The 26,998-nt window shown below is 41.2% G+C and overlaps 1 protein-coding gene across 1 annotated transcript; it reads left to right on the forward strand.

Moving 5' to 3' along the window:
- Positions 1-403: 403 nt before the first annotated feature.
- LOC113157787 (macrophage mannose receptor 1-like) lies at positions 404-26,998 on the forward strand. Its single transcript, XM_026353411.1, has 7 exons — positions 404-451; positions 709-858; positions 10,206-10,315; positions 10,607-10,656; positions 25,333-25,623; positions 25,885-26,223; positions 26,490-26,998. The coding sequence occupies exons 1-7, from the start codon at positions 404-406 to the stop codon at positions 26,834-26,836; spliced, it is 1,335 nt and encodes a 444-aa protein (XP_026209196.1). The 3' UTR covers positions 26,837-26,998.

The raw sequence follows: 26,998 nt of genomic DNA on the forward strand, positions 1-26,998 counted from the left end.
AAATTAGGAGATGATCCGTTACATGGAGGTCGTCAGCTGAGCAGTTGGATGGGGTAAGACCAGAACAGCAGATTAAGTCCAGGATATGTCCTTTTGTGTGAGTGGGAAAGTCAATGTATTGCTGGAATCCAAAACTTTCAAGGCAAGATGAAAAGTCTCAAGTAAGAGAGAGAGTCTAATTGTCCATATGTATATTGAAATCCGCTAATAGTATTACATTAGGTGAAAGAGTGGAAAGGTGGGTGAATAAGGAAGCCATATCGTTTAAAAAGTCACTGTGAGGCTTGGGGGAGCGGTAAATAGCGGCAACAATGGTCGGAGTGGGTCCCAAGAGTTTAAAAACAATACATTCAAATGAACTTCAGGCTGGCAAAGACACTGGGAGGACCTTCCATTTCTCGCAATGGATTATCACGAGACCTCCACCACGGGAGCCACGGGATTTGCAGATGTAAACAAATCCCGGAGGAGTAGAATCATTAAGTTGAGAGAAGTCATTAGGCTGTTGCCATGTTTCAGTCAAACAGAGAAAATCCAACTTACGATCAGTGAGGAGATCACGGATGAGGTGTCCCTTGCTCGTGAGTGAGCAGATGATAAGCAGCCCGAAGTTGACGGCAGTGTTGTCATGTTTAGCAGTGGGGTTAGCCGACCGAGCTAGTCCAGCCAGCACACTGTGATCAACAGCCCGATCACTTTTTCTCACAGGGCAACAAACGGTGGACTAAAAAGGATTTAGTCCTGTTGGAAATTCCTGCGGGAGCCATGATGAATGTGTCTCCGGTGGGGCAGGAGGGCGATGTCCAGGTGGAGGTGCAAAGCGGCCGGAGGTTAAGACAGGCAGCGAAGCCGGAGGAGGTCAGCGACTGAATATTGGAGTAAACCAGTTGTGGGTTGGTGGAAAAAAGACAGTAGAGTCCAGATGAGTGTAGACCAGAGGTAGATCTTGTTGTCCAACATTGCGCACTGCTACAGTCGTATGATCACTTAGCCAGAAGGAGTGTCAGACAGGTAGGCTAATTTTAGCGTGATACTTAAACTGATCACTTGTTACTTTTGTTGTCCAGTGAAACAACAACAGCTGCACATTAACTCAAAGTCTCCTCCAAGAGCGTAAAACCACTCAAAGAATATAAAGTGTTCATGAACATTAGAAGCAAAAAGAGTATCAATGTACTAATTCATAATTGTTTTGAATCAAATATCTTATTCTCTTTCAGCTTTTCCCAAAGCAAATAATCCTTTTCCACCTCATTCTATCGTGGGCATCTTCTACCCTCACACCAGCCAACCTCATGTCCTCTGTTATAACATAGATATATCTCCTCCTTTTCCACACTCCCCATCACACTGAACTGTTGACCCCAAGTACTTAAACTCCTGCACCTTCTTCACCTCAGCCCTCTGTAACCTAACGCTTCTACCTTGATCCCTCTCGTTTAGACACATGTATTCTGTCTTACTACGACTGACTTTCATGCCTCTTCTTTCCAGAGCAAACCTCCACCTCTCCAGCTGTTCCTCCACCTGCTCTCTACTCTCATTGCAAATCACAATGTCATCCGCAAACATCATTGTCCAGGGAGATTCCTGTCTGACCTCATCTGTCAGCCTTTTCATCAGCATAGCGAACAAGAATGGACTCAAAGCTGATCCTTGGTGTAGTCCCACCTTCACCTTCAATTCGTCTGTTTGACCTACAGCACATCTCACCGCTGTCATGCTTCTCTCATACATGTCCTGGACAACTCTGACATACTTCTCCGCCACTCCCGACAACCTGCACGTCCTTACCATCTCTATCTCTCTGTCCTTCTCTCCTTCCTTTGTGTCTAACCTGTCGTACAGCTTATCGTAAGCTTTCTGTTTGGCCTTTGCCACCTCTCTCTTTACTCTACGCTGCGCTTCCTTGTACTCCTGTCTACGTTCCTCAGTCCTTTCTACATCCCACTTCCTTTTAGCCAACCTCTTCCTCTGGATGTATTCCTGTACTTCCTCATTCCACCACCAAGTGTCTTTACCTTCTTTCCTCTTTCCAGATGACACACCTAGCACCTTCCTACCTGTTTCCCTGATAATCTCTGCTGTAGTTTCCCAGTCATCTGGAAGCTCATCCTGACCACCAAGAACCTGTCTCAACTTCTGCCTGAATTCCTCACAAGTTTCTTCATTCTTTAGCTTCCACCACCTGGTCTACTTTTCTGTCTTCCCTCTCTTCTTCTTCCTGACCTCCAGAGTCATCTTACACACCACCATGCAGTGCTGTCTGGCTACACTCTCTCCTACCACCACTTTGCAGTCACTAACCTCTCTCAAATGACCTCGTCTACATAGGATGTAATCCACCTGCGTACTCCTACCTCCACTTCTGTATGTCACTCTGTGGTCCTCTCTCTTCTGGAGGTAAGTGTTAAAAAATACACACCACTTTTGGGTTTACTGGTTTCAAGAAGCACTGCCTGATGTGAACCATGCCTTGCAGTAAGAGGCTCTCAGAAGACCTACGATCAAGAATTGTTGACTTGCATGAAGCTGGAAAGGGTTACAAAAGTATCTCCAAAAGCCTTAATGTTCCTGTGTCCACGGTCAGACAGACTGTCTACAAATGGAGAAAGTGCAGCACTCTTGCTACTCTCCCTAGGCGTGGTCGTCCTGTAAAGATGACTGCAAGAGCACAGCGCAGAATGCTGAATGAGGTAAAGAAGCATCCTAAAGTGTCAGCTAAAGAATTACAGAAATCTCTGGCACATGCTAACATTATTGTTGACAAATCTACAAGGAAAACATTAAACAAGAATGGAGTACATGGGAGGACACCACAGAGGAAGCCATTCCTGTCCAAAAGAAAATAATTCAGCACGTTTAAAGTTTGCAAAAGAGCACCTGGATGTTCCACAGCACTACTGGCAAAATATTCTTTGGAATTGTTGTTGTTTGGAAAAAACACAGAAAAAAAAGCACAGCACACCAACATCAAAACATCATCTCTACTGTAAAAAATGGCAGAGGGAGCATCATGGTTTGGCTGCTTTGCTGACAGATTGTTGTCATTAATGAATTCCAGAGTTTATCAACACATTTTGCATGAAAACGTAGCACCACCTGTCCCCAACTGAAGCTCCGCAGAGGATGGGTGATCCAACAGGACAATGACACAAAGCATACAAGTAATTCAACAAAAGAATGGCTTCAACAGAACAAAATACACCTTCTGGAGTGGCCCAGTCATAGTCCTGACCTCAACCTGATTGAAATGCTGTGTCATGACCTTAAGAGTGTAATTCACACCAGACAAGAAGAAGAGGAGTGGTCCAAAATTAAAAGTCTGATCTGCAACTACAGAAAATGTTTGGTTGAGGTTATTGCTGAAATAATGGTCAACCAGTTATTATAAGTAATTGACCCGATCTCCATCACTTAACCTGTAGGAGTAAAGAAGAGTCCAAAGGAGAAAGTCAGAGAGGGATTTACTTTAGTCAAATCCTGACAATAAACAGAGGGGTTCATGGTCAGAGAGATAAGGGAAAAGGCAGGAGCATAGGTTTGAGAATAGGGACTCTTAACGTTGGCACAATGACAGGGAAAGGCAGAGAGCTGGCAGATATGATGGAGACAAGGAGGAGGATACAAACTGTTCTACCACGGTGTGGATAGGAAGAGAAACGGGGTAGCAGTGATCCTGAAGGGGGAGTTTGTAAACAATGTTCTAGAGGTGAAAAGAGTCTCAGACAAGGTGATGAGCCTAAAGCTAGAAATTAAAGGGGTGATGGTGAATGTAGTCAGTGGGTATGCTCCACAAGTTGGCTGTGAGTTGGAAGAGAAGGAGAGATTCTGGAGTTTGATGAGGTCCTAGAGAGAATCCCCAGAGGAGAGAGACTAGTTGGGGGAGCAGACTTTAATGGGCATGTTGGTGAGGGCAACAGAGGTGATGAGGAGGTGATGGGCAGGTTTGGTGTAAAGGAAAGGAACCTGGAAGGACAGATGGTGGTGGACTTTGCTAAGAGGATGGAAATGGCTGTAGTCAACACTTACTTCCAGAAGAGAGAAGAACACAGAGTGACATACAGAAGTGGAGGTAGGAGTACACAGGTGGACTACATCCTATGTAGACGAGGTCATTTGAGAGAGGTTAGTGACTGCAAAGTGGTGGTAGGAGAGAGTGTAGTCAGACAGCACCGCATGGTGGTGTGCAAGATGACTCTGGAGGTCAGGAAGAAGAAGAGAGGGAAGACAGAAAAGAAGACCAAGTGGTGGAAGTTAAAAAATGAAGAAACTTGTGAGGAATTCAGGCAGAAGTTGAGACAGGTTCTGGGTGGTCAGGATGAGCTTCCAGATGACTGGGAAACTACAGCAGAGGTTATCAGGGAAACAGGTAGAAAGGTGCTAGGGGTGTCATCTGGAAAGAGGAAAGAAGGTAAAGACACTTGGTGGTGGAATGAGGAAGTACAGGAATGCATCCAGAGGAAGAGGGTGGCTCAAAGGAAGTGGGATGTAGAAAGGACTGAGGAAAGTAGACAGGAGTACAAGGAAGTGCAGTAAGAGTGGGAGAGGGAGGTGGCAAAGGCCAAACAGATAGCTTACAATGAGCTGTATGACAGGTTAGACACAAAGGAAGGAGAGAAGGACTTGTACAGGCTAGCCAGACAGAGAGATAGAGATGGGAAGGATGTGCAACAGATAAGGGTGATTAAGGACAGAGAGGGAAAGGTGCTAATAACCCAGGAGAGTGTGCAGAAAAGATGGAAGGAGTATTTTGAGGAGCTGATGAACGAGGAAAATTGAAGGGAAAGAAGGGAGGAAGATGTGGATGTTGTGGAGCAGGAAATAGCAGAGATTGGAAAGGATGAGGTTAGGAAGGCTCTGAAAAGGATGAAGAGTGGAAAGGCTGTTAGTTCGGATGACGTACCTGTGGAGGTGTGGAAGTGCTTAGGAGAGACAGCAGTGGAGTTTCTAACCAGTGTCACTGTTTCGGCCTGGCATCAGGCCAAGCTGAGGATTTCCCTCACCTCTCCACCTCACTCTCCCTCTGGACTCCGCCCACCAGCCCCTTCTCTCCCTCTGCTCACAGCAATCAGCTGAACATTGGACTCACCTGTGCCCACTTTCCCCTACAAAGCTCTCCTCAGCCCTTTCCCCTCTGTCAGTTCGTCGTCGTTCCCAACCTGTTTCCAGCCTGTTGTTAAACCTGCCTGTTCCTGCCCGTCCTCCTCAGCCCTGTTTGCTTCCCCCTCTGAATTCTGGACATTAATACCTGTGTTTCCCGTGAGTGTTTTCCTGCCTTTGAGCAGTGGTTTTGCTTTGTACTTTGAGATCCTGATTTGTTACTTTGTTTTCAGCCATTTTGGTAGTTTTAAGTTGTTACTTTGTCCTCGTGTTTCTGCCTGTTTTTGTACTGTCGGTGACACCCGCCTTAGTTTCCCTGGTTTTTGTAGTGTTGCTTAATAAATTCTTGTTCAGTTCAGACCTGCCTCGTTCCCCTCCTTAATTTGTGACAACCAGTTTGTTCAATAGGATTCTAGAGAGTGAGAAGATGCCTGAGAAATGGAGAAGTGTTCTGGTTCCGATCTTTAAGAACAAGGGTGACACGCAGAACTGCAGCAACAAGAGTAGTGGAAGCCAGGCCTAGGAAGAAGGTGGAGATTTGTGAGCAGCAGTATGGTTTCATGCCCCGTAAGAGCACCACTGATGCCATTTTTGCTTTGAGAATGTTGATGGAAAAGTACAGAGATGGTCAGAAGGAGCTGCATTGTGTCTTTGTGGATTTAGAGAAGGCGTATGACAGGGTGCCGAGGGAGGAGCTGTGGTTTGGACATGTTCAGAGGAGGGATAGTGAGTATATTGGTAGAAGGATGTTGGAGATGGAGCTGCCAGGCAGGAGGGGAAAGGGGATGGCCAAATAGGAGATACATGGATGTGTTAACAGAGGACATGAGGTTGGCTAGTGTTAGGGTAGACGATGCCCATGATAGAGTGAGGTGGAAAAGGATGATTAGCTGTGGCAACCTCTGATGGGAAAATGAACAAGCTAGGTAGACAGTTTCCACACTAGCAAATGAAAACTTAAAATCTTAACTTAAATTCAAGACACACTAATGATTGACACAAAATGCCTGCCAGAAAAACAACACACCCGATGTCACTCAAAGCAGCCGAGACATGTCCCCAGAAGTGAGGGAAACACACAGGAAAAAACTAAAATAAAAAGACGTCCAGGGAGACTGCCTCAGCTGGGAACTGTAACACATCTGACACCTGACTGGACTAGAAGCCTGCTATTACTATTAATAATACATATTAAAAACATTACAATTTCAACACAAATCAATTTAGAATCTTAATTAGTAGATTTATGTTGTATTTACTTACTTGACTGATAAATAGGTTAAAACTTATCATGAAACTAAAGCTGGTTTCTTGACTTTCCTACTCACCACCAAATAAAACATTTTTATATTTGTGTGTTTTACATCCAGGAAGAGAGCACCAACCTATATTTGTAGAGATGTTAGTTATGTACAGTTTAAATCAGCACAACAAGGAGAAGCATCAGAGTGAAGGAGAAGATAGAAGAAAAGACCAGATGTAAATTAACAGTTTGTATAATATATAGATAATATTATATATAGATGGAGTGAAACACCAGAGGATTGCTTTATTGTTGCTGCTGTATTACTTTTGAAGAAGTTTATTCTTTGTACAGATGCATCTCAACTAATGAAAATATGGTAAAATATTAATTATTGAATTCATATAGCATAATTCTTATAATATATATAAAGTTAAAAACATTAAATCCAGTATCTCAAAATATTGGAGTACTTTACATCCCTATAAGCAGAAATACTGTGTATCTCTCAGCCTAGGTCACTACACACTAATTCAGTCACAGGAAAGAAGCTGTCACATATCAACATCCTCCATATGGAGGATAAGTCACAGAAAGTAATGACGTTAGCCTGAAGATCATTCCTATTTAAAGCTGATGTAAGAATGTTTGAGAACCTTATTTAAAGTGGAGAGAGGCTGGAGTCAGAGCATCAAGAGCCAACACGACTTCAAGAAACAGCTGTTTAATTTCTAGTATCAAGTCACTGAGACATCAGAAGAGTCTTATCTGGACAAGAAAACAGAAGTGAAGGCTGCTGTCAAAGAAACCTGGTCTTCAGTAAGACCTCAACACCACCACAGTGCTGCAGTGATTAGTGTTAAAGTGTTATTGAGTGAATAAATAAACAGACTTTTCAGAAGTTCGACTTTTCTGTATTGTAAATCCTCTTTGGATTGATCTTAGAAAATATTCTAACATTTAGAGATACTGGATATTTCTGAGCTGTAAACCATATGTAACCCTGTAATGCAAAGTAACAGCAGCCTGTACCCCTCTTTCATCCAGGGACAACTGGGATCAGCTCCAGCCATTTGAGGTATTCACTGGAGCTCAAGGTGATCTGCCACTCGCAACTAGAGTAGAGGTATGATTACAGTCACAATCTGCAGGTTTCTGAGTGTGTTTAGAGAAGGCCTGGCTCTCAGTCTCCGCCCCGCTTCATCCCAAGGGTGTTCCATTGGGTTGAGGTCAGGACTCTTTAGGCCAGTCAAGTTCATCCTCACCAGACTGTGTTCATGTCTTTATGGACCTTGCTCATGTTGGAAAATGAAGGGGGGCAGCTCTAAACTGTTCTCACAAAGTTGGGAGCATGGAATCATCCAAAATGTCTTGGTATGCTGAAGTTTTTCGAGTTCCCTTCACTGGAACCAAAAAAAACCTCAAACCATAATCCCCCTCCATCAAACCTTACACTTGGCACAAGTACCAGTCTCCTGGCAACAGCCAAAGCCAGACTTGTCCATCAGATTGCCAGATCACTTCGTGGTAGGCCTGATTCTGTTTGTAAACAGTCTGCATGCCTAGGTGCTTCATTTTATACACATTATGTTACTTTTGGCAAAAAAATAGTGTATATCAATAACTTAATCAAATGTATACTAAAGCATTCCATTGCTAAGAGGCCACGTATCCAAAGCAAGGACTGGCTTTATCTATAGATATGGTTTGGAGCAACTTCAAGACAGATTAATCCTGTTGTGGCTTTAGTGCTGGTTGAGTGGTTTAACATGTCCAACATTTCCCCACTGTATCAAATACATTCAATTGTGCTTTCTCTTAATATTTGAGGTTGACTGGCACCAAAGACAATCAGACAAGTGGCAGTGGTATGTGATTTTAATGAGGACAGAGCAGTGACATTCCCAGGAAGAGTCCCTAATCACAACAGACCGAATCCCATACAAATTGTTTCTCACCTTTACTCAGCTGGAAATTGCAGTTATGTTGCATTTAAAACCAGTTTATTCCTGACAAATTTAACCATTGAATTTGATTTAATTCTTCTGCTTTGAAAATTAAAGAGCTGATAGGCATTCACAAATACACCAAAAACTAAAGAATGGTGTTTTGAAAACTACACAACTATGTATATATTTATATTTTTAACCTCAATTAGTTTTGTTCTGTACAGTGTCTTTGTATTTGTTGTATTTTTGCAATTGGGTAAAACAATATTTAAGTCATTTTAGTATTTATTTTTGAGTTTTTGATGTATTTCTGTATTTGTGTGAGTTAACAGTATTTGTATTGTGTTTTTATTTACTGTTACGGCGTAAGGGAAATACAGAAACACGCTCAAGCAAATAAATGCAAATAAACAAAACACACAAACTCATTCATTCAACATCCATCCATGCTTTTTCTTAACCACTTGTCTACTCAACAGTCACGGGGGTGCTGCAGCATATCCCAACTGTCATCGGGCGAGCGGTACACCCTGGACAGATCGCCGGTCCATCACAGGACAGATGCGACTTTTCACTTAGACTAACCAGTGACCCTAACATGCATATCTTTGGAGATGGGAGGAAGCCAGAGTACCCAGAAAGAACCCACACGGACACAGGGAGAACATGCTCCACACAGAAAGGCACCCTGTCAACCTGTGGAGTCAAACCAGGGTTCTGCTTCCATTGTATCACATTCAGTGAAATCTAACATATTAGATTAGATTAGATTCAACTTGTGTCATTACACATGTACAAGTACAAGGCAACAAAATTAGCATTTAGCATCTTACCAGAAGTGCAATAAGCAGTAAAGAATATACAGTATCTATAGCATGTACAAAATAAGTACTATTATGGACTTAATGTACATGTGGAAGTACTATGGACATAAAATACAGATAAACATGTGTTATTAAAAGCTATAAACATTATTTACTAATCACTATGTACAAATGATACCATTAGTGAAGTAAACAATAAGAGTAATTCATAACAGAGGAAACAGAAGTTGACATTTAAAGGAAATGGAAAATATTCAGTACATGAATGAGTGAATGAATGGGACTAGTGTGTGAGACAGATACAGTTCAATGGTTGTATGTGCAGTAGATATGAGGAGAGCAGAGGGTTTGTAGGGGAGTGAGGGGTCAGTCGGCAACAGATCGACAAATGCAAAACCAATGTGTAATTGAAGACTCATAGTTGTGTGACACAAAACTTTCCAAACATAAAATTAGGTTTTGTGCACAAATATTCTGCCATGTTTACACTTGTAAATGTTATAATACATGTGTAAATACTTACTGCCTAATATTGAGTCTCCTCCTGGTTGCCTCCCATTAAGAGGAGACAAAATGTTAGAGCATCCTGTCAAGCCACATAAAGACAACTGGGGCAGTCACTCTGTGACACAGGAAGGAAACCAACACATTTACATGAACATAAAAAAAAAGTGTGCTTCATATAAAACAACCATTACACAAGTAACACACTCACACTTGACCTTGCACCTATAGGATGTATAAAAACTTAATGCCATTGATCCAAAAGTGCATCTGCAACAGATCCAGCCCTGACAGGAGATAAATACATAAAGTGGGCAATAACCATGTGTGTGTGGATTCACTATAATAAAAGAAAAGGACTTTTTGTGTTACGGACACTAAATAGTCAAAGCACAAACCAAGTCAACTGAATCATTTCCTACATAAGACACTAACATTTTAGAAAAGCTTGAAAAAAAAATTTCAAGTTGTTTCCATTTGTTTTCACAACTGATATAAACTTCCTGCTTCATTTGTGGATGTGAAATGTGTGTGATCTGAAACCTCAATATTATAATACTATTCAAATATGTTTTCATCCAGGAAGTAGAGCACCAACCTATATTTAGAGAGATGTTAGTTATGTACAGTTTAGATCAGCACAACAAGGAGAAGCATCAGAGTGAAGGAGAAGATAGAAGAAAAGACCAGATGTAAGTTAACAGTTTGTGGTGAATAGTGATCTCAACAATATATATTGTAAATGTTAGTGTAACAAATTATATATATTTATGTTATGTAAATGTGTGTGTGACCTGGTGCAGAGAGTTATGTGTATTTTAATTACAGACATGTTCAAGGGCTGAAATTCATTCCTGAAAGTGAATCATTAGTTAAATCTGTGTCTGTGTATAAAAGTGTAAGAGTTCAACAAATGACTGTGAACAATTAAAACTCGTTAATCACAATTTAGGTTCTTTGTCCTTGTTCTACTTTGTTTTCAGTTCAAGGCAGGAAAAGATGCAGTGGAGTCTGTTTCTGTTCATTCTGATGGGTAAGTGGCTTAAATGTCATCTACAGCAGCTCTACTACCATTTTAAATAAAACAACTGAAAACAGAAAAAACAAGTCAAATAGCGAGTGAAATATTCCAACAAGCTGATTAACCCTGAAATTTACTAAAGTATCTGACTGTTGATAAGAATATGTCTGATTTTTCCATCACTTTAAACAAAGTAGTTTTAATGAGAACAATAAATAAAAATGTATTTGACCTTTGACCTTGGACAACAAACCTTGTTGGTTCCAAGATGGCGGCACGGCAGTAGCTCGCAGCGGCCTTTTCCACGTTTTTAGCACGACCACACACATTCATGATCACCAACAACAGTTGTATTCGAGTTTACGACCGCCAGACGCTGCTTCGACTCAGATATGATGCACCGACCAAGCTGCATGACGATCTGCAGGACGACCTCCGCGACCTCGGGTTACTATGACCTCGGCCACGAACACCAGGCCCCCAGTCCTCGGCTTCGCCTGATGCCGGTGGCCGGGCGAAAGCACATCGGAAGCGGTGCTCGAGGAAGCAGAAGCGCGGCAAGCGGGCGGGTGTCCGTGCTAGGCTAAGTGCTAACCCTAGCCGGCCGGCTTTACCGTCCATGTTTTTATCTAATGTCTGCTCCCTGGACAATAAACTGGACTACATCCGACTTCAGCGAACTACGCGGCGTGAGTACAGAGACTGCTGCGTCTTTGTCTTCACAGAGACGTGGCTCAGCGACAGAGTCCCGGACGCCGCCATCAAGCTACACGGCCTAACCGCGTTTCGAGCCGACGGAAACCCAGCTCTGTGCGGTAAGAGTCGCGGCGGTGGTGTGTGTGTTTTTATTAACATGGACTGGTGCAAGGACTCTGTACTGGTTTCCAGCTACTGTTCACCACTTGTGGAGTTTGTTACTGTTCGGTGCAGACCTTTTTATTTACCGAGGGAATTCACCACTGTTTTCATTTTTGGAGTTTACATCCCTCCTGGCGTTAATGCCAAAGAGGCGTTGGGTGAACTACATGGAGCTATCAGCGACGTGCAGAACACCCAACCTGACGGACTGGTCACCTTTGCTGGAGATTGCAACCATGTAAATCTCAAGTTAGTGCTCCCTAAACTCCATCAGCATGTGGACTTTGCAACGAGAGGGGACAACACGCTGGATCGTGTTTACACTAACATCCCCGGCGCGTACCGAGCGGAGCCCCGCCCCCACCTCGGATACTCAGACCACATCTCTGTTATGCTAATTCCAGCATACAGACCACTTGTCCGACGCTCCCAACCAGTTCTGAAGCAGTTAAAGACCTGGTCAGCAGGAGCCATGTCTGCTCTTCAGGACTGCTTTGAGTGCACCGACTGGGACATGTTCAGGGAGGCTGCAACCACCGGTGATTACGTCAACTTGGAAGAGTACACATCATCAGTGACCAGCTACATCAGCAAGTGTGTTGATGATGTGACCATCTCCAAGACCATCACTTCACGCTCCAACCAGAAACTGTGGATGACTGCTAGGGTGCGTGCGCTGCTGAAGTCGAGGGACTCCGCCTTCAGAACAGGAGACAGGACGGCCTTAAGAACAGCAAGGGCTGAACTGTCCCGAGCCATCAGAGAGGCGAAGTGCGCGCACGCCAGGAGGATCCACGGCCACTTTGAGGACAGCGGAGACAGCCGGCGCATGTGGCAGGGCATCCAGGTGATCACTAACTACAAGACAACTCCACCCGTCTTTGACAGCGACGCCTCCCTCCCAGATGAGCTGAATGACTTCTACACCCGATTTGAGGTACAGGTAAAGAATAACACGGTGACTAAGAAATCCACCCCTCCCTCAAATGATCAGGTGATCTGTCTGTCTGCCAACGTGAGGAAGACTCTACGCAGAATCAACCCACAGAAGGCTGCTGGTCCAGATAAGGTTCCTGGCAGGGTCCTCAGGGAATGTGCAGAACAGCTCGTGGATGTCTTCATCGACATCTTCAACATCTCCCTGAGCAGTTGTTCCTACATGCCTCAAGTCAACGACCATCGTGCCGGTGCCGAAGACATCTACTGTCTCCTGCCTCAATGACTACCGCCCTGTTGCACTCACACCCATCATCATGAAGTGCTTCGAGAGGCTGGTTATGAGGCACATCAAGTCCCAGCTTCCACCCTCACTGGACCCTCTGCAGTTTGCATATCGTCCAAACCGTTCCACAGACGATGCCATCACCACTACTCTCCACCTGGCCCTCACCCATCTGGGAGACCCCAGTCAGCCCGGATCGGGAACAGTGTCTCCAGCACCACCACACTGAACACCGGGGCCCCTCAGGGCTGTGTGCTCAGTCCACTGCTGTTCACTCTGCTGACTCACGACTGTGTAGCGATGCACAGCTCGAATCAGATCATCAAGTTCGCCGATGACACGACTATGGTGGGTCTCATCAGCACGAAGTGCGACGAGTCAGCGTACAGAGAGAGGAGCTCTCAACCTGGTGCAAGGCTAACTAAAGAGATGGTTGTTGACTTTAGAAGAGCACAGAGTGGCTAATCTCCACTGATCATCGATGGATCGTCAGTGGAGATCGTGAAGAGAACCAAATTTCTTGGTGTCCATCTGGAGGAGAACCTCACCTGGTCACTCAACACCCGCTCCATCAGCAAAAAGGCCCAGCAGCGTCTCTACTTCCTGAGGAAGCTGAGAAAAGCCCATCTGCCGCCCCCCATCCTGACTACATTTCATACAGGGGAACCATTGAGAGCATCCTGAGCGGCTGCATCACTGCCTGGTTTGGGAACTGCACTGTTTCGGATCGCAAGGCCCTACAGTGGATAGTGAGGACAGCTGAGAAGATCATTGGAGTCTCTCTCCACTCCATCACGGACATTTACACAACACGCTGCATCCGCAAAGCTACCTGCATTGTGGACGACCCCACCCACCCCTCACACCCAATCTTCACACTTCTGCCATCAGGGAAGAGGTTCCGGAGCATTCGGGCCCTCACAACCAGACTGTTGAACAGTTTCTTCCCTCAAGCCATCAGGCTCCTGAACTGAGCACACACATACACACACACACACACACACACACACTGGATTTGACATGTTCAACTTGCTGTTCTTGCACATAATTTCCACCATCTTTTTTATATTACCTCAGATGTAAATTGTACATTTCCGCTACTGGTCGCTGCTGTTTTGTGCTTTGTGTTCTGTTTTTTGCACTGTCTTCAGACGTCTGTCTGCACTTTCTCTTTGTGTTATTGCACTGTTTGCAAGAGGTTGCACAGGATGCACTTTATGTGGCTAGGACTACTTAGCAGTCCTAAGCTCCATGTTCTGTCTTGTTACTGTCTTATGTAGCACCATGGTTCTGGAGAAACGTTGTCTCATTTCACTATGTACTGCTTCAGCTATATGTGGTTGGAATGACAATAAAGCTTCTTGACTTGACTTTACTTGACTTGAACTGTTCTCATTCACGTGTTGTGTTACTGTATATCATGTCCTGATATCACCCTCCTCTTCTGGAAGAAAACAGCTACAACGTTGATACAGATTGATAAAACCTTTTAAAAACACAACAACAACAACAACAACAACAAACATCGATAAAACGGGTCTGCGTGACGAGTATCATTTCTGTTCTTCTGGTTTAGATTTTACAATCACATCAATCACTGTAGTGTTTCCTCTTTTTTTAGGTCAGAGTTTCTTCTGCACATGTCACCTGTATGTGTACCACTTTATTGGAGAGAATAAGACCTGGGATGAAGCTCAGAAATACTGTAGAGAGAACTATACAGACCTGGCCACAGTGTCTAACATGACAGACATGGAGAGACTCCGTAAGTCTACAGAGACTCTGACTGAACCTGGATTGGTCTGCACAGCTACCCAGGAAAGGACAACAGGAGGTGGTACTGGTCTCTGCCAGGACTGAAGTTCAATGAAACTCAGACAAGATGGGATTCTGGACAGCCAGATGATTATGGAGGACGTCTAGAGAACTGTGTGCTGATGAACAGACATTCAACTATAAATCAAAAATGGAATGACTACGCTTGTAATGATATACAAAAATTCATCTGCTTCAATGGTAAGAATAATGCTGTTATGTGTTGGCAGCACATCATGCTGCGCAGCTGTTTAAGATTCGGATTTTTTTTTTGTGGAGTTAAAAACATGAACAGTGTGGCTCACTCATAGCATTCCAAAAAAAGTTACAAGTATTAAATCTTTTTCATTTGTTTTCTTGTGTATTTCTGGTAACTGTGGTGATAAAATCCAAGTTTTGTCCTGCAGAAACAAAACAATCCAACAAATCATTTCATTTGATCAGCTATACATTGACCTGGCCTCAGGCTCAGAGATACTGCAGAGTAAATCACACAGACCTGGTCAGTGGACTTGATCAGTTGGATGATGACAGTGTGAAGAATGAAAGTGATGTGTGGATCGGTGTGTTCAGAGACACCTGGAGGTGGTCAGATGGGAGAAACTTCTCTTTCAGAAACTGGGAATATGTTGAAGATTTGGTTGATGGACAAAGTAACAAGAGATGTGCTACAACTGTGTTAAACAGAGCAGGAAAATGGAGCTCTGCTGATTGTAATGAAGAAAAACCCTTCTTCTGCTATGATGGTGAGTTTGATGAAGATCTAACTAAACAATTTTCTTCTTTACGAGGTTCATTGAAGCATCAGGATAACCAACTGATTCAACTGTTTAATCATAAATAACTATGACATAACTATAACATAAATAATAGTAATAGTATTAAATATATTTGATTGGTGGCTATGAGGTGGCCAGATCTTGAAAGGCACCATCAGTGCTGAAAGATATATCCAGGTTTTATTGCAGCATATGCTCTTATCCAGACATGTTTTGTTAGGAAACCTTCCATATTTAAGCAGGACAATGATCAACCAAATACTTTGTCTATGACAACAGCATAACTTTGTAGTTGAAGAGTCCAGGTGCTGAACTGACTTGACTGCAGTCCAGCAGTTTTTTAGTTTTTCAGAACTTTCAGAACAAAACACAAACTATGATAAAGAGGAAGTAGAAGACCCAGGACTGTTGAGCAGTTCAAATCCTATATTGGGAAAGAATGGGACAACTTTCCTCTCTTCAATTGTCAGACGTTCGCTGACAGTTGCTAAGGGAACATATGAACAAAATGTACATGCAGTAATTTAATCATGTAAGTCTTATTTCCAATTCCATTCCACTGTGTTGCACTCATCCTCTGCAGGTCTCCCATTTCAATAAATCAAAGTGATACTGCAAGATAGCCATTACAATTGGGAAAGATGTGAGTGACCTCTAGGTGAACATGCGAGAGTCGTGAAAAATAGAGATTGTAATAAGAGAAAATATTGCTTAGTCAGAGTTTAACCTCCTAAATCCAAGTCTTTTTTGGTCTGGATCAATGCCTTTCAAATGCCTGTACGTATCATGGTCAGATGGGGCAGGTGTTGAAAGTTCTGTTTTGTCAGCATCTAACTGTAGATTATTATCTACCTTCTGAACCAGTTCCACTGAGGAAACACTTGGTGAGATTGACGCTGTCTGCTGAGAACCCCTCTGTGAACTTGAAAGACCCTGCTGTGATCAATATCATGTTGAAACGGGTAAATCTCACATTTACTATTAATATTACTGGCATCAACCTTCTAATGTTTATTTACTTGTATTCACAACATTACTATTTATGTTAACTGGACACAGTTTCTGTTCTATGGACGGTCCTTATTTCATCTGTCTAATACACACACCTTTATCAGCAAGTTCATACAATTATATCTAAATTCACACTGTACCATCTCTTTTCTGTTGCACAGCTGGAAAATAAGTTTAGAGACGAAGGTGTTTCTGTAAAACTGAGCTGGAGGAAGTTACCTGAGATACAAAACAACACCAAAGAAGCACAAAGAGAAGAGCAGTGTGCTCCGTAATTCACGTCATTTAGTTAAATAACACCTGTAAATTGCCTTAATATCTGCATAAAATAAGCTGAATGAATAGTTTCACATGTTTTCAGTAGACTGGTGTCCATTTGAATACTGAAACTGTTTTGTTTGCTGTAACCATTCATTTTATGCTCACTAGCCACAAATAGATTCTTTACTATTGCTCTAAAATTTATTGGTAGACTCAATCGAAGTCTTTTGTTTGTGCAAAGATGTATTCAGATGCTACAAAAATCTTAAATCTAAACTGAAAATTTGGTCTGGGATGTGGGCTAATAATCTTCCAGTCACAAGTAGCCTTTAAACTTTTTTTTCCCAATTTCTTTGACTACATGTGTCTGTCTTGTCATCTCTAGATCCTTTAATCTATTGTTTATTTAGTTTTATTGAAATGTTTAACACAGGACAAGAAATAGAAAACAAATAGATGGAGAAAGATTAAGAAATTAAAAACAATGAAAACTGTTTATTGATAAAAGGCCAAAACATACAAACATACAATGTTCAAATAAAAACAATGAATATTTTAAAAACAAATCAGATCTCAACTACTGCCCATCCCCCAAAAAAATCACACACTAATATTTCATTGGACCATCTTTAGCTTAGATTACAGCACACATTCACCGTTTCGATAAGCTTCTGCAGTGTCGCTGACCTCATTCTTTGGACACATAACGTTGTTGAACCTAGACCTGAACAATTGCAGCAACCCCAATTAAGGCTCATGATTACTTCAGGATTTTTTAGTTTATCACTTATGAAATAATAATTTTCTTTCAGTTCGTTTCTTCTTGTTTTGCATCACATTCAGCCACTGTTCACATATCCTATACGTCTTTCTTCTTTTTATAAATGTGTCACTATTCATTGGTGACACATGAAACCTCAATTTTTTATATTCAAATACTAACATTTAGGAAAGAAGATCTGTCTGTGTCAAAATATTTGTATCTACAGAATGAGATCAACAACAAAGACCTACATATGTGGAAATGCATTTTCATACTTGAAAAACTAGTTTTATACTTGAGTGACTTTGTGCACTAAAATGTATGAATGTGTGATGTGTTTAAATTACATTTGTAAATCTGTAAATACTGTTTGCTATATTAGATTCAATAAAAACTACCTAATGTTGAGTGTCCTCCTGGTTGACTCATATTAACACTTCAGAGCACCTGAGGCCACATGTTAGAGCATCCAGCAAGACCTGGGACACCCTGTGGCACAAGAAGGGTCCTAGAGGAACCAACACAAATAAATGTACATAAAACACAAGATTTATGGTTAGTATAATACATACACATTACACTTATCCAACATTACAGCTATATGCTGTAATTGTAAAAATTGTGTTATGTCATTGACACAAAACTACATCTGCCAGGTGTACCAGATTGCCAATTCAGCCCTGACATGAGAGAAATACAAAACGTGTTAATTTACTATAATTAAACAGTTAGTGCTTACTTTCACCTTTGATGATAAATATACGTATTACTCAAAGAACAAAAAAAAAAACTAATCTGTTGTTGTTCCCTGTAAATGTATCATTATCTGACAGAGATCTAAAATCTCCATATTCTAATATCATTCAAATGTTTTCATCCAGGAAGTGTCATGAGCTGCCGGATGGACTCCATGGCCAGAGATATGACAGGACAGAACTGAGTAGTCAATGTTTATTTATAATCAACAGAACACAGTAAATCCATGAAACAGTCACCAGATGGGAGGAGATGAGGTAGGGTGAGTTTGGTGGTCTGGGTTGAAAACCGGAAGTGACGAAAAACCAAGATGGCCGACCAACAGGGAGCACATGGACAGAAACACAAATGTCACAGAAGCACTACGAAGATATAATCCAAACAATAATCCACTGGGCTAAACTCGGAGGTCTAGGGGAATCCAGGTCATACACAAGTAGGCGGTACAGGGATAAATCTGACAGGCAGAATCCACAACAGTAAAACAATCCAGATCGACACACAGGGAGATCCAAACCAAAACAGAGCAGGGAAGGGAACAACGAGGGAGCAAATAGACCAGAGGGAAAACTCACTGAACGGGAGGGGAAGCAGGGTCAGGTCAGGCTGATCCAACGAGGGGGAATCCAGGGTAGATGGGGTACAGGGGTACAGGTCCAGGTACAGGTCTGGTACCGTGAGCAGGGGTAAAGACAGGGAACAAACAGAACTCACAGTACCAGGGGGGTCAGGCAAGAGACGGGGTCTAGAACAGGCAGAGTCCGAAAAATCCAAACAAAACAGTCCAAGAGAGCACCAACCTATATCAATCAACAATTCAGTCAAACTGGTGGTGGTGGTGTTCTCATGGGATAAATATTGGTGTTTGTGATCAATGTTAGAGAATGTGTGATGTTGGTTAATGAAATGTTTTGTTTTGTAATATGTGTCTTTGGATGTCAGATAAAAAAAAGGTTCAATCAATCAGTCACACTGAAGCAAGTGTTATTTATTTTACTTTGTTTTCAGTTGAAAGCAGGAAAAGATGCAGTGGAGTCTGTTTCTGTTCATTCTGATGGGTAAGTGGATTAAATGTCATCTACAGCAGCTCTACTACCATTTTAAATAAAACAACTGAAAACAGAAAAAACAAGTCAAATAGTGAGTGAAATATTCCAACAAGCTGATTAACCCTGAAATTTACTAAAGTATCTGACTGTTGATAAGAATACGTCTGATTTTTCCATCACTCTAAACAAAGTAGTTTTAATGAGAACAATAAATGAAAATGTCTTTGACCTGTGAACTGTTCTCATTCACGTGTTGTGTTGTACTGTACATCATGTCCTGATATCACCCTCCTCTTCTAGAGGAAACAGCTAAAGATAAATCCAGATTCATAAAGCATTAACATGTAAAATAATCTAAACAATGGACTAAAATAAAAACAGTGAAGTGTTTCTTCTTCACATGTCAACTGTATGTGTACCACTTTATTGGAGAGAATAAGACCTGGGATCAAGCTCAGCAATACTGTAGAGAGAAGTATACAGACCTGGCTACAGTGTCTAACATGACAGACATGGAGAGACTCCGTAAGTCTACAGAGACTCTGACTGAAGCCTGGATTGGTCTGCACAGCTACCCAGGAAAGAACAACAGGACGTGGTACTGGTCTCTGCCAGGACTGAAGTTCAATGAAACTCAGGCAAGATGGAAATCTGGACAGCCAGATGATAATGGAGGACGTCTAGAGAACTGTGTGCTTTTTTCTGCAGAAACAAAACAATCCAACAAATCATTTCATTTGATCAACTATACATTGACCTGGCCTCAGGCTCAGAGATACTGCAGAGAAAATCACACAGACCTGGTCAGTGGACTTGATCAGCTGGATGATAACAGTGTGAAGAATGAAAGTGATGTGTGGATCGGTGTGTTCAGAGACACCTGGAGGTGGTCAGATGGGAGAAACTTCTCTTTCAGAAACTGGGAATATGTTGACGATTTGGTTGATGGACAAAGTAACAAGACATGTGCTACAACTGTGTTAAACAGAGCAGGAAAATGGAGCTCTGATGATTGTAATGAAGAAAAACCCTTCTTCTGCTATGATGGTGAGTTTGATCAAATCTACAACAATAAGGTCATTAAAAACTTAATGAGTGCAATTCCCATAAAAGTTAGCACAGCAACAAAGAGCTGGAAAGGACAGTAGTAGAACCAAGGATCTTCTTATTCTTGTCATTTATTTCAACCATGGTCCTCCTTTTATCCCAGGCAGATCCCAAGCTGTGCTGAGTTTATGTTCAAGTGTATGTTTGTAGTGCAGTTTGGCCTTGTGGATTTCACATTTGTTTTCCTTTCCTCAGCAGCAGATACATACGTTATTTCATGTAGAGTTATTTTAGAACAGTGAGAATGTTGTTATATTTATGTCGGCAGCTAAAAGACAATCACCAATTTGCATAAGGTAGTACATCTTAAACATACACTAAATATAACTCTATTACAGGACTGTTGTTTTAGACGACAGTTGTCATTTTTGCTTTGCTGAACTATACACAGAAATCCAAATTGTCTTAACCTCTGTCAATGAAAATATAACTTTAATAAATAAACACATCTGTGTGTTTGTCAGTACAGTGTATGTTTAGCTGTGCTCCAATACCACGTTTGAGATAAGATACTGGTAAAACGTTGTTAGACAACCTTACAATTGTCTCTGTTGTGTTGTGTTTTGGTTAGCACATAGCCTTAATGCTTTTTTTTTTTTTTTTTTTTGACCTGATTGGTCAGTTCCAGGTTGAATCCCATTAGCTGATTTTTGATAGGATTGTCATTCGGTTGGTTCTCACAGAAATCCAAGAATGAGCGAAACATTGTGAGAGCACCATCAGGAACTGGTGGTACCTGTGGTGATAGGAACACTGGGAGCTGTAACTCGCAAACTGAGAGAGTGGCTCAAGCAGATCCCAGGAACAACATGTGAGATCTCTGTCCAGAAGAGTGCAGTCCTAGGAACAGCTAAGATACTGCGCAGGACCCTAAAGGCCTCTGGTGGTAAAAAACTTGATAGGATCTTCAGGAAACTCACACTTCTCACACTGTGAAACACACAGTCTGTCTACCTGAATGTGTATAAAGTATATATAATATACTTTACCTAATGAAGACTGAATGTGAAAAGTGAAAAAATGATGCAGCAGGTCAATTTAGCTGCAATTCAATTTCAGCAACTCAAAAATGGTACAATGGTTTGTATGGCCCCCACATGCTTCCTGGGGTAACTTCTCCCAGATCTGGACCAGGACATCACAAAGCTGCTGGGCAGTTTGATTTTTCAACCTGGCATCATCAGATGGACTAAAACATAATGTCCCAGAGCCGTTATAATGGATATTTTTGTGTCAATGGCGTCAATTCCTTCATCCTCCAGGAACTGCCTGCATACTCTCCACATGAGGCTGAGCATTATTGTCACCAGGAGGAACCCGGGACCCACTGCACCAAAGGTCCAAGGATTTCATCCCGATAACCAATGGCACTCCGGATGCTTTTGTCCAGCTTTTAGAATTCTGTGCTTCGCATTATGTATATATGCCAGACAATCATAAACCCAACACCAAACTGGTCATGCTAAACAATATTACAGTCAGTGTAACGTTCTCCACAGCTTCTCCAGATGCTTTTACAAGTATTACATGTTTAGCGTGAACCTGCTCTCAAATACCCCATTAGGCCATTTTCCTGAAATAGATTCCTGATTGTTTGGTCAAAGACATAAAAAAATCAAAACATCCTCATTTTTGTTTTTGATAAAAATATCCAATCTTGCAGTTTAACATCCACATATACATTTTGGGTTGAGGCATTCACAGCATGTGTTCAGATCAGGGAAAGACTGTGGTCTGGGTAAATAAATAAAACTCTAACAGTCACTGCACACACAACGTCTGCATTCAAATTTAAACAAAAATACGACCTTGGTCTGAGCTAAGAATTTGTTGCGGGGTCTGATAGGACATGGTTAAAATAAACATTAATTAATCAATTATTAAAAATTAAAACAGAAACAAGTGTTGGTGACACCTATGTCACTGTGTGTTTTTATGGGTTAATAAAAACAATATGTTTCACCATAATTTTGTCATTATGTTTGCTACAAAAAAGGTGATCAGGGTGCAGTTTAATTACAGTGAACATAATGTGTAAGAGACAGGGTTCAAATAAACTGACTTAAATTGAACTGAATGATGTGTGAAATAACTCCTCAAAGCAAATTCATATTTTGTCATGAGTAAGGAGGGGAACGAGGCAGGAATGAACTAAAACAGGATTTATTGGGTGAAACTACAAAAAACAACAGAGAAACTAAGGGGGGGGTGTCAACCGATACTACAAAAACAGACAGGGAAACACGAAGAAAAAGTGACAACAGAAAACTACCAAAATGGCGTGGAACAAAGTAACAACTCAGGAATCAAAGTACAAAACAAACCGCTGCACGAAAACACTCACAGAGAAAAAACAGGTAATAATGTCCAAAACTCAGAGGAGGGAACATAGTCCAGAGAATCCAGGGGGGGAAGCAGACAGGGCTGAGGAGGCTGAGGAGGACGAGCAGGAGCAGGCAGGGTTGAGCAGGCATGGGAAACAGGCTAGGAACAGGTTGAGAAATGATGACGATCTGACAGGAGAAAAAGGACTGAGTCCAGAGGGAGAGTGAAGGAGGAAAACCAAGGCCGGCCGGGGCCAGGCCGAAACCATTACATATTTCAGTGGAAATCAACACAAACTTTATTAAAACATTAAACACTGTTTACCCTGACAGCTTTGACTCAGGGAGCTTTTTGGTACATTTATATGCTGCATGTAGACACACACCAATAATGTTAGAAGTGCACTTTGGTAGAAACCAGTCCCCCAGTGGTCCATTCAATGTTTGTACAATAAAATAACGTATTGTCAAGTCTCAATCCCTGCTCAGACTCAGTCCAAACACCATCCACAATGACCTCTTCTAATTACTTGCAGACACTGATGCTTTGTGGATGCTGGATTCATTTCAGGTGCACGGTTAATTTTAAGGACTTCAACTAAGTGTTTTGGTATTTTTAACCCTTAATTTTGTTTTGTTCTACACAAGGTTTCTGTATTTTGTTGTTTTTACATTTGGGTAAAACAATATTTCAGTTATTTTAGTATTTAATGTATTTCTGTATTTGTGTGAGTTAACTGTATTTGTAATGTGTTTTTATTTACTGTTACAGCATAAGGTAAATACAGAAACACGCTCAAGCAAATAAATGCAAATAAACAAAACACACAAACTCATTCATTCAACATCCATCCATCCATTTTCTTAACCACTTGTCCACTCAACAGTCACGAGAGTGCTGGAGCCTATCCCAGCTGTCATCGAGCGAGGGGTGAAGTACACCCTAGATAGATCTTCAGTCCATCACAGGACAGAAAAACAGAGAAAGACAACTTTTCACAATCACATTTACACCTATGGGCAATTTTATAGTCACCAATTAACCCAACATGCAGGTCCTTGGAGGTGGGAGGAAGCCAGAGTACCCAGAGAGAACCCATGCAGACATAAGGAGAACATGCTAACTCCACACAGAAAGACACCCTGTCAACCCATGAAGTTGAACGAGGATCCTTCTTGCTGTGAGGTGATAGTGCTAACCGCTACACCACCATGATGCGTTTATTTACCATTGGCATATCCAATAAATGATATAGCAACAAAAAATTTGGTCAAACACATTCACAAATCTTTTGAAACTGTGTTGGTCATTGAAACACAAGCCAGAATAAGGAACGAGTACATCAGAGGGACGGCTCACGTTGCCTGCGTTAGCAACAAAGTCAGAGAGGCCAGACTGAGATGGTTTGGACATGTTCAGAGGAGGGATAGTGAGTATATTGGTAGAAGGATGTTGGAGATGGAGCTGCCAGGCAGGAGGGCAAGAGGACGACCAAAGAGGAGATATATGGATGTTATAACAGAGGACATGAGGCTGGTTGGTGTGAGGGTAGAAGATGCCCATGATAGAGTGAGTTGGAGAAGGATGATTCGCTGTGGCGACCCCTGATGGGAAAAGCCGAAAGAGAAGAAGGAGTTGGTCATTGAAACACGCTCAAGCAAATAGATGCAAATAAAGGCTGAAATACAGAAACAGACAAACATTCAAACCTATGGGAAATTGGGCCGAGTTGTTTAGATTTTTTTTCACAACTTCATTTGCTTCATTTGAGGATGTGACAAAGATCTGAAACCTCCATATTATAATATTATTCAAATGTTTTTATCTAGAAATAGAGCACCAACCTATATTTGAAGAGATGTTAGTTATGTACAGTTTAGTTCAGCACAACAAGGAGAAGCATCAGAGTGAAGGAGAAGATAGAAGAAAAGACCAGATGTAAGTTAACAGTTTGTGGTGAATAGTGATCTCAACTATATATATTGTAAATGTTATTGTAACAAACTATATATATTTTTATTATATATATTTGTGTGTGTTTTTACTCCAGACTTGGTGCAGAGAGTTATGTTGAAGACCTGAAATTCATTCCTGAATGTGAATCATTAGTCAAATCTGTGTCTGTGTATAAAAGTGTTCACCAAATGTCTGCAAACAATTAAAACTTCTGAATCACAATTTAGGTTCTTTGTATTTGTTCTACTTTGTTTTCAGTTGAAAGCAGGAAAAGATGCAGTGGAGTCTGTTCCTGTTCATTCTGATGGGTAAGTGGATTAAATGTCATCTACAGCAGCTCTACTACCATTTTAAATAAAACAACTGAAAACAGAAAAAACAAGTCAAATAGTGAGTGAAATATTCCAACAAGCTGATTAACCCTGAAATTTACTAAAGTATCTGACTGTTGATAAGAATATATCTGATTTTTTCCATCACTCTAAACAAAGTAGTTTTAATGAGAACAATAAATGAAAATGTCTTTGACCTGTGAACTGTTCTCATTCACGTGTTGTGTTGTACTGTACATCATGTCGTGATATCACCCTCCTCTTCTGGAAGAAAACAAACTAAAAATTAATCTGGATTCATGAAACATTAAAAAAAAAAATTCTATCAAAAAAAAGTAAAATAATCAAATTAGTGGAATGGGAATAGAAACAGTAAAGTCTAAATAACGAATGTAATTTCTATTTTCATGATGTTTTTTCAGCTCCATCAATGCAGTGTTTCCTTTGTTTTTAGGTCAGAGTTTCTTCTTCACATGTCACCTGTATGTGTACCACTTTATTGGAGAGAATAAGACCTGGGATAAAGCTCAGAAATACTGTAGAGAGAAGTATACAGACCTGGCCACAGTGTCTAACATGACAGACATGGAGAGACTCCGTAAGTCTACAGAGACTCTGACTGAAGCCTGGATTGGTCTGCACAGCTACCCAGGAAAGGACAACAGGACGTGGTACTGGTCTCTACCAGGACTGGAGTTCAATGAAAATCAGACAAGATGGGATTCTGGAGAGCCGAATGATAAGGGTAAACACAATCATCTAGAGAACTGTGTGTTGATGAAAAATCAAAAATGGAGTGACTATGCCTGCGATGGTGAATTTCAATTCTTCTGCTACAATGGTAAGAATATGTGACTAATAATGATGTTATGCGTCTTCAGCATATAGTTCCATTAATACAGCATTTCTTTTAGTACTTAAATACTTGAATATGGTTGAATAATAATTTTATTTTTAAGCCTGTGTCTTTGCAACTGTGGTGATAAAATCCAACCTTTTCCTGCAGAAACAAAACAATTCAACAAATCATTTCATTTGATCAACTTTAAATTGACCTGGCCTCAGGCTCAGAGATACTGCAGAGTAAATCACACAGACCTGGTCAGTGGACTTGATCAGCTGGATGATGACAGTGTGAAGAATGAAAGTGATGTGTGGATCGGTGTGTTCAGAGACACCTGGAGGTGGTCAGATGGGAGAAACTTCTCTTTCAGAAACTGGGAATATGTTGAAGATTTGGTTGATGGACAAAGTATCAAGACATGTGCTACAACTGTGTTAAACAGAGCAGGAAAATGGAGCTCTGCTGATTGTAATGAAGAAAAACCCTTCTTCTGCTATGATGGTGAGTTTAATGAAGATCTAACTAAACAATTTTCTTGTTTACGAGGTTCATTGAAGCATCAGAACAACCAACGGATTCATGTGCTGTTTATGTTTATGTTTATTTATATTTATTTGCTTTATTTATTAATTTCAGAGATTAATCTACTTACCTCTTACTTCAAAAAATCAATATTTCCTTTGTGCAAAAAAAGCTGAGTCATTTGAACATATCAAATCTCATATTTGTACAGTTGTATCTGAACCTCCTGTGTTTATGTCTGACAGATAAATTGATCCTGATCAATGAGAGTAAGACCTGGGTGGAGGCCTTGAATTACTGCAGAAAGAAACACTATGACCTGGTCTCCATCACTAACCTGGACGAGCAGAGATGGATCCAAGAGAGAGTCAAGAAGGCCTCAACTGAATCTGTTTGGCTGGGACTGCGCTACACCTGCACTCTGGATTTCTGGTTCTGGGTCAGTGATGAGGTCGTCAGCTACACTAACTGGGCTTCAGGTGTAGAGTGTGATGACTGTGACATGTCTGCAGTCATGGAGAGAGAAGGAAGAAATCAGTGGTTCAAAAAACCTGATAATGAGACATTTAATTTCATCTGTTCTAAGAATTAAAACACTCATTAACACACAGGAGATTTTAATTACATGTCATTTTGTTTTTGGTTCTTTATTAGAAGAGATTTAAACTGTATATGAAGTAATTATATTAAGCTAATTATATGTAGAAAATGATGACAGTGACCAGTTATTTTCTAAAAGTGTGAATCAATCTCA

The sequence above is a fragment of the Anabas testudineus genome, chromosome 18 (genome assembly GCF_900324465.2).
Source record: "Anabas testudineus chromosome 18, fAnaTes1.2, whole genome shotgun sequence".
NCBI classification, from domain to species: domain Eukaryota; kingdom Metazoa; phylum Chordata; class Actinopteri; order Anabantiformes; family Anabantidae; genus Anabas; species Anabas testudineus.

Excerpts from the sequence above, each read along its gene's own strand:
- LOC113157787 (XM_026353411.1), top strand. The coding sequence starts at position 404 with ATGGATTATCACGAGACCTCCACCACGGGAGCCACGGGATTTGCAGAT. Across the intron at positions 859-10,205 it reads AGGCAGCGAAGCCGGAGGAG|GAAGTAGAGCACCAACCTAT; the intron begins GTCAGCGACTGA and ends GTTTTCATCCAG. Across the intron at positions 26,224-26,489 it reads ACCCTTCTTCTGCTATGATG|ATAAATTGATCCTGATCAAT; the intron begins GTGAGTTTAATG and ends TATGTCTGACAG.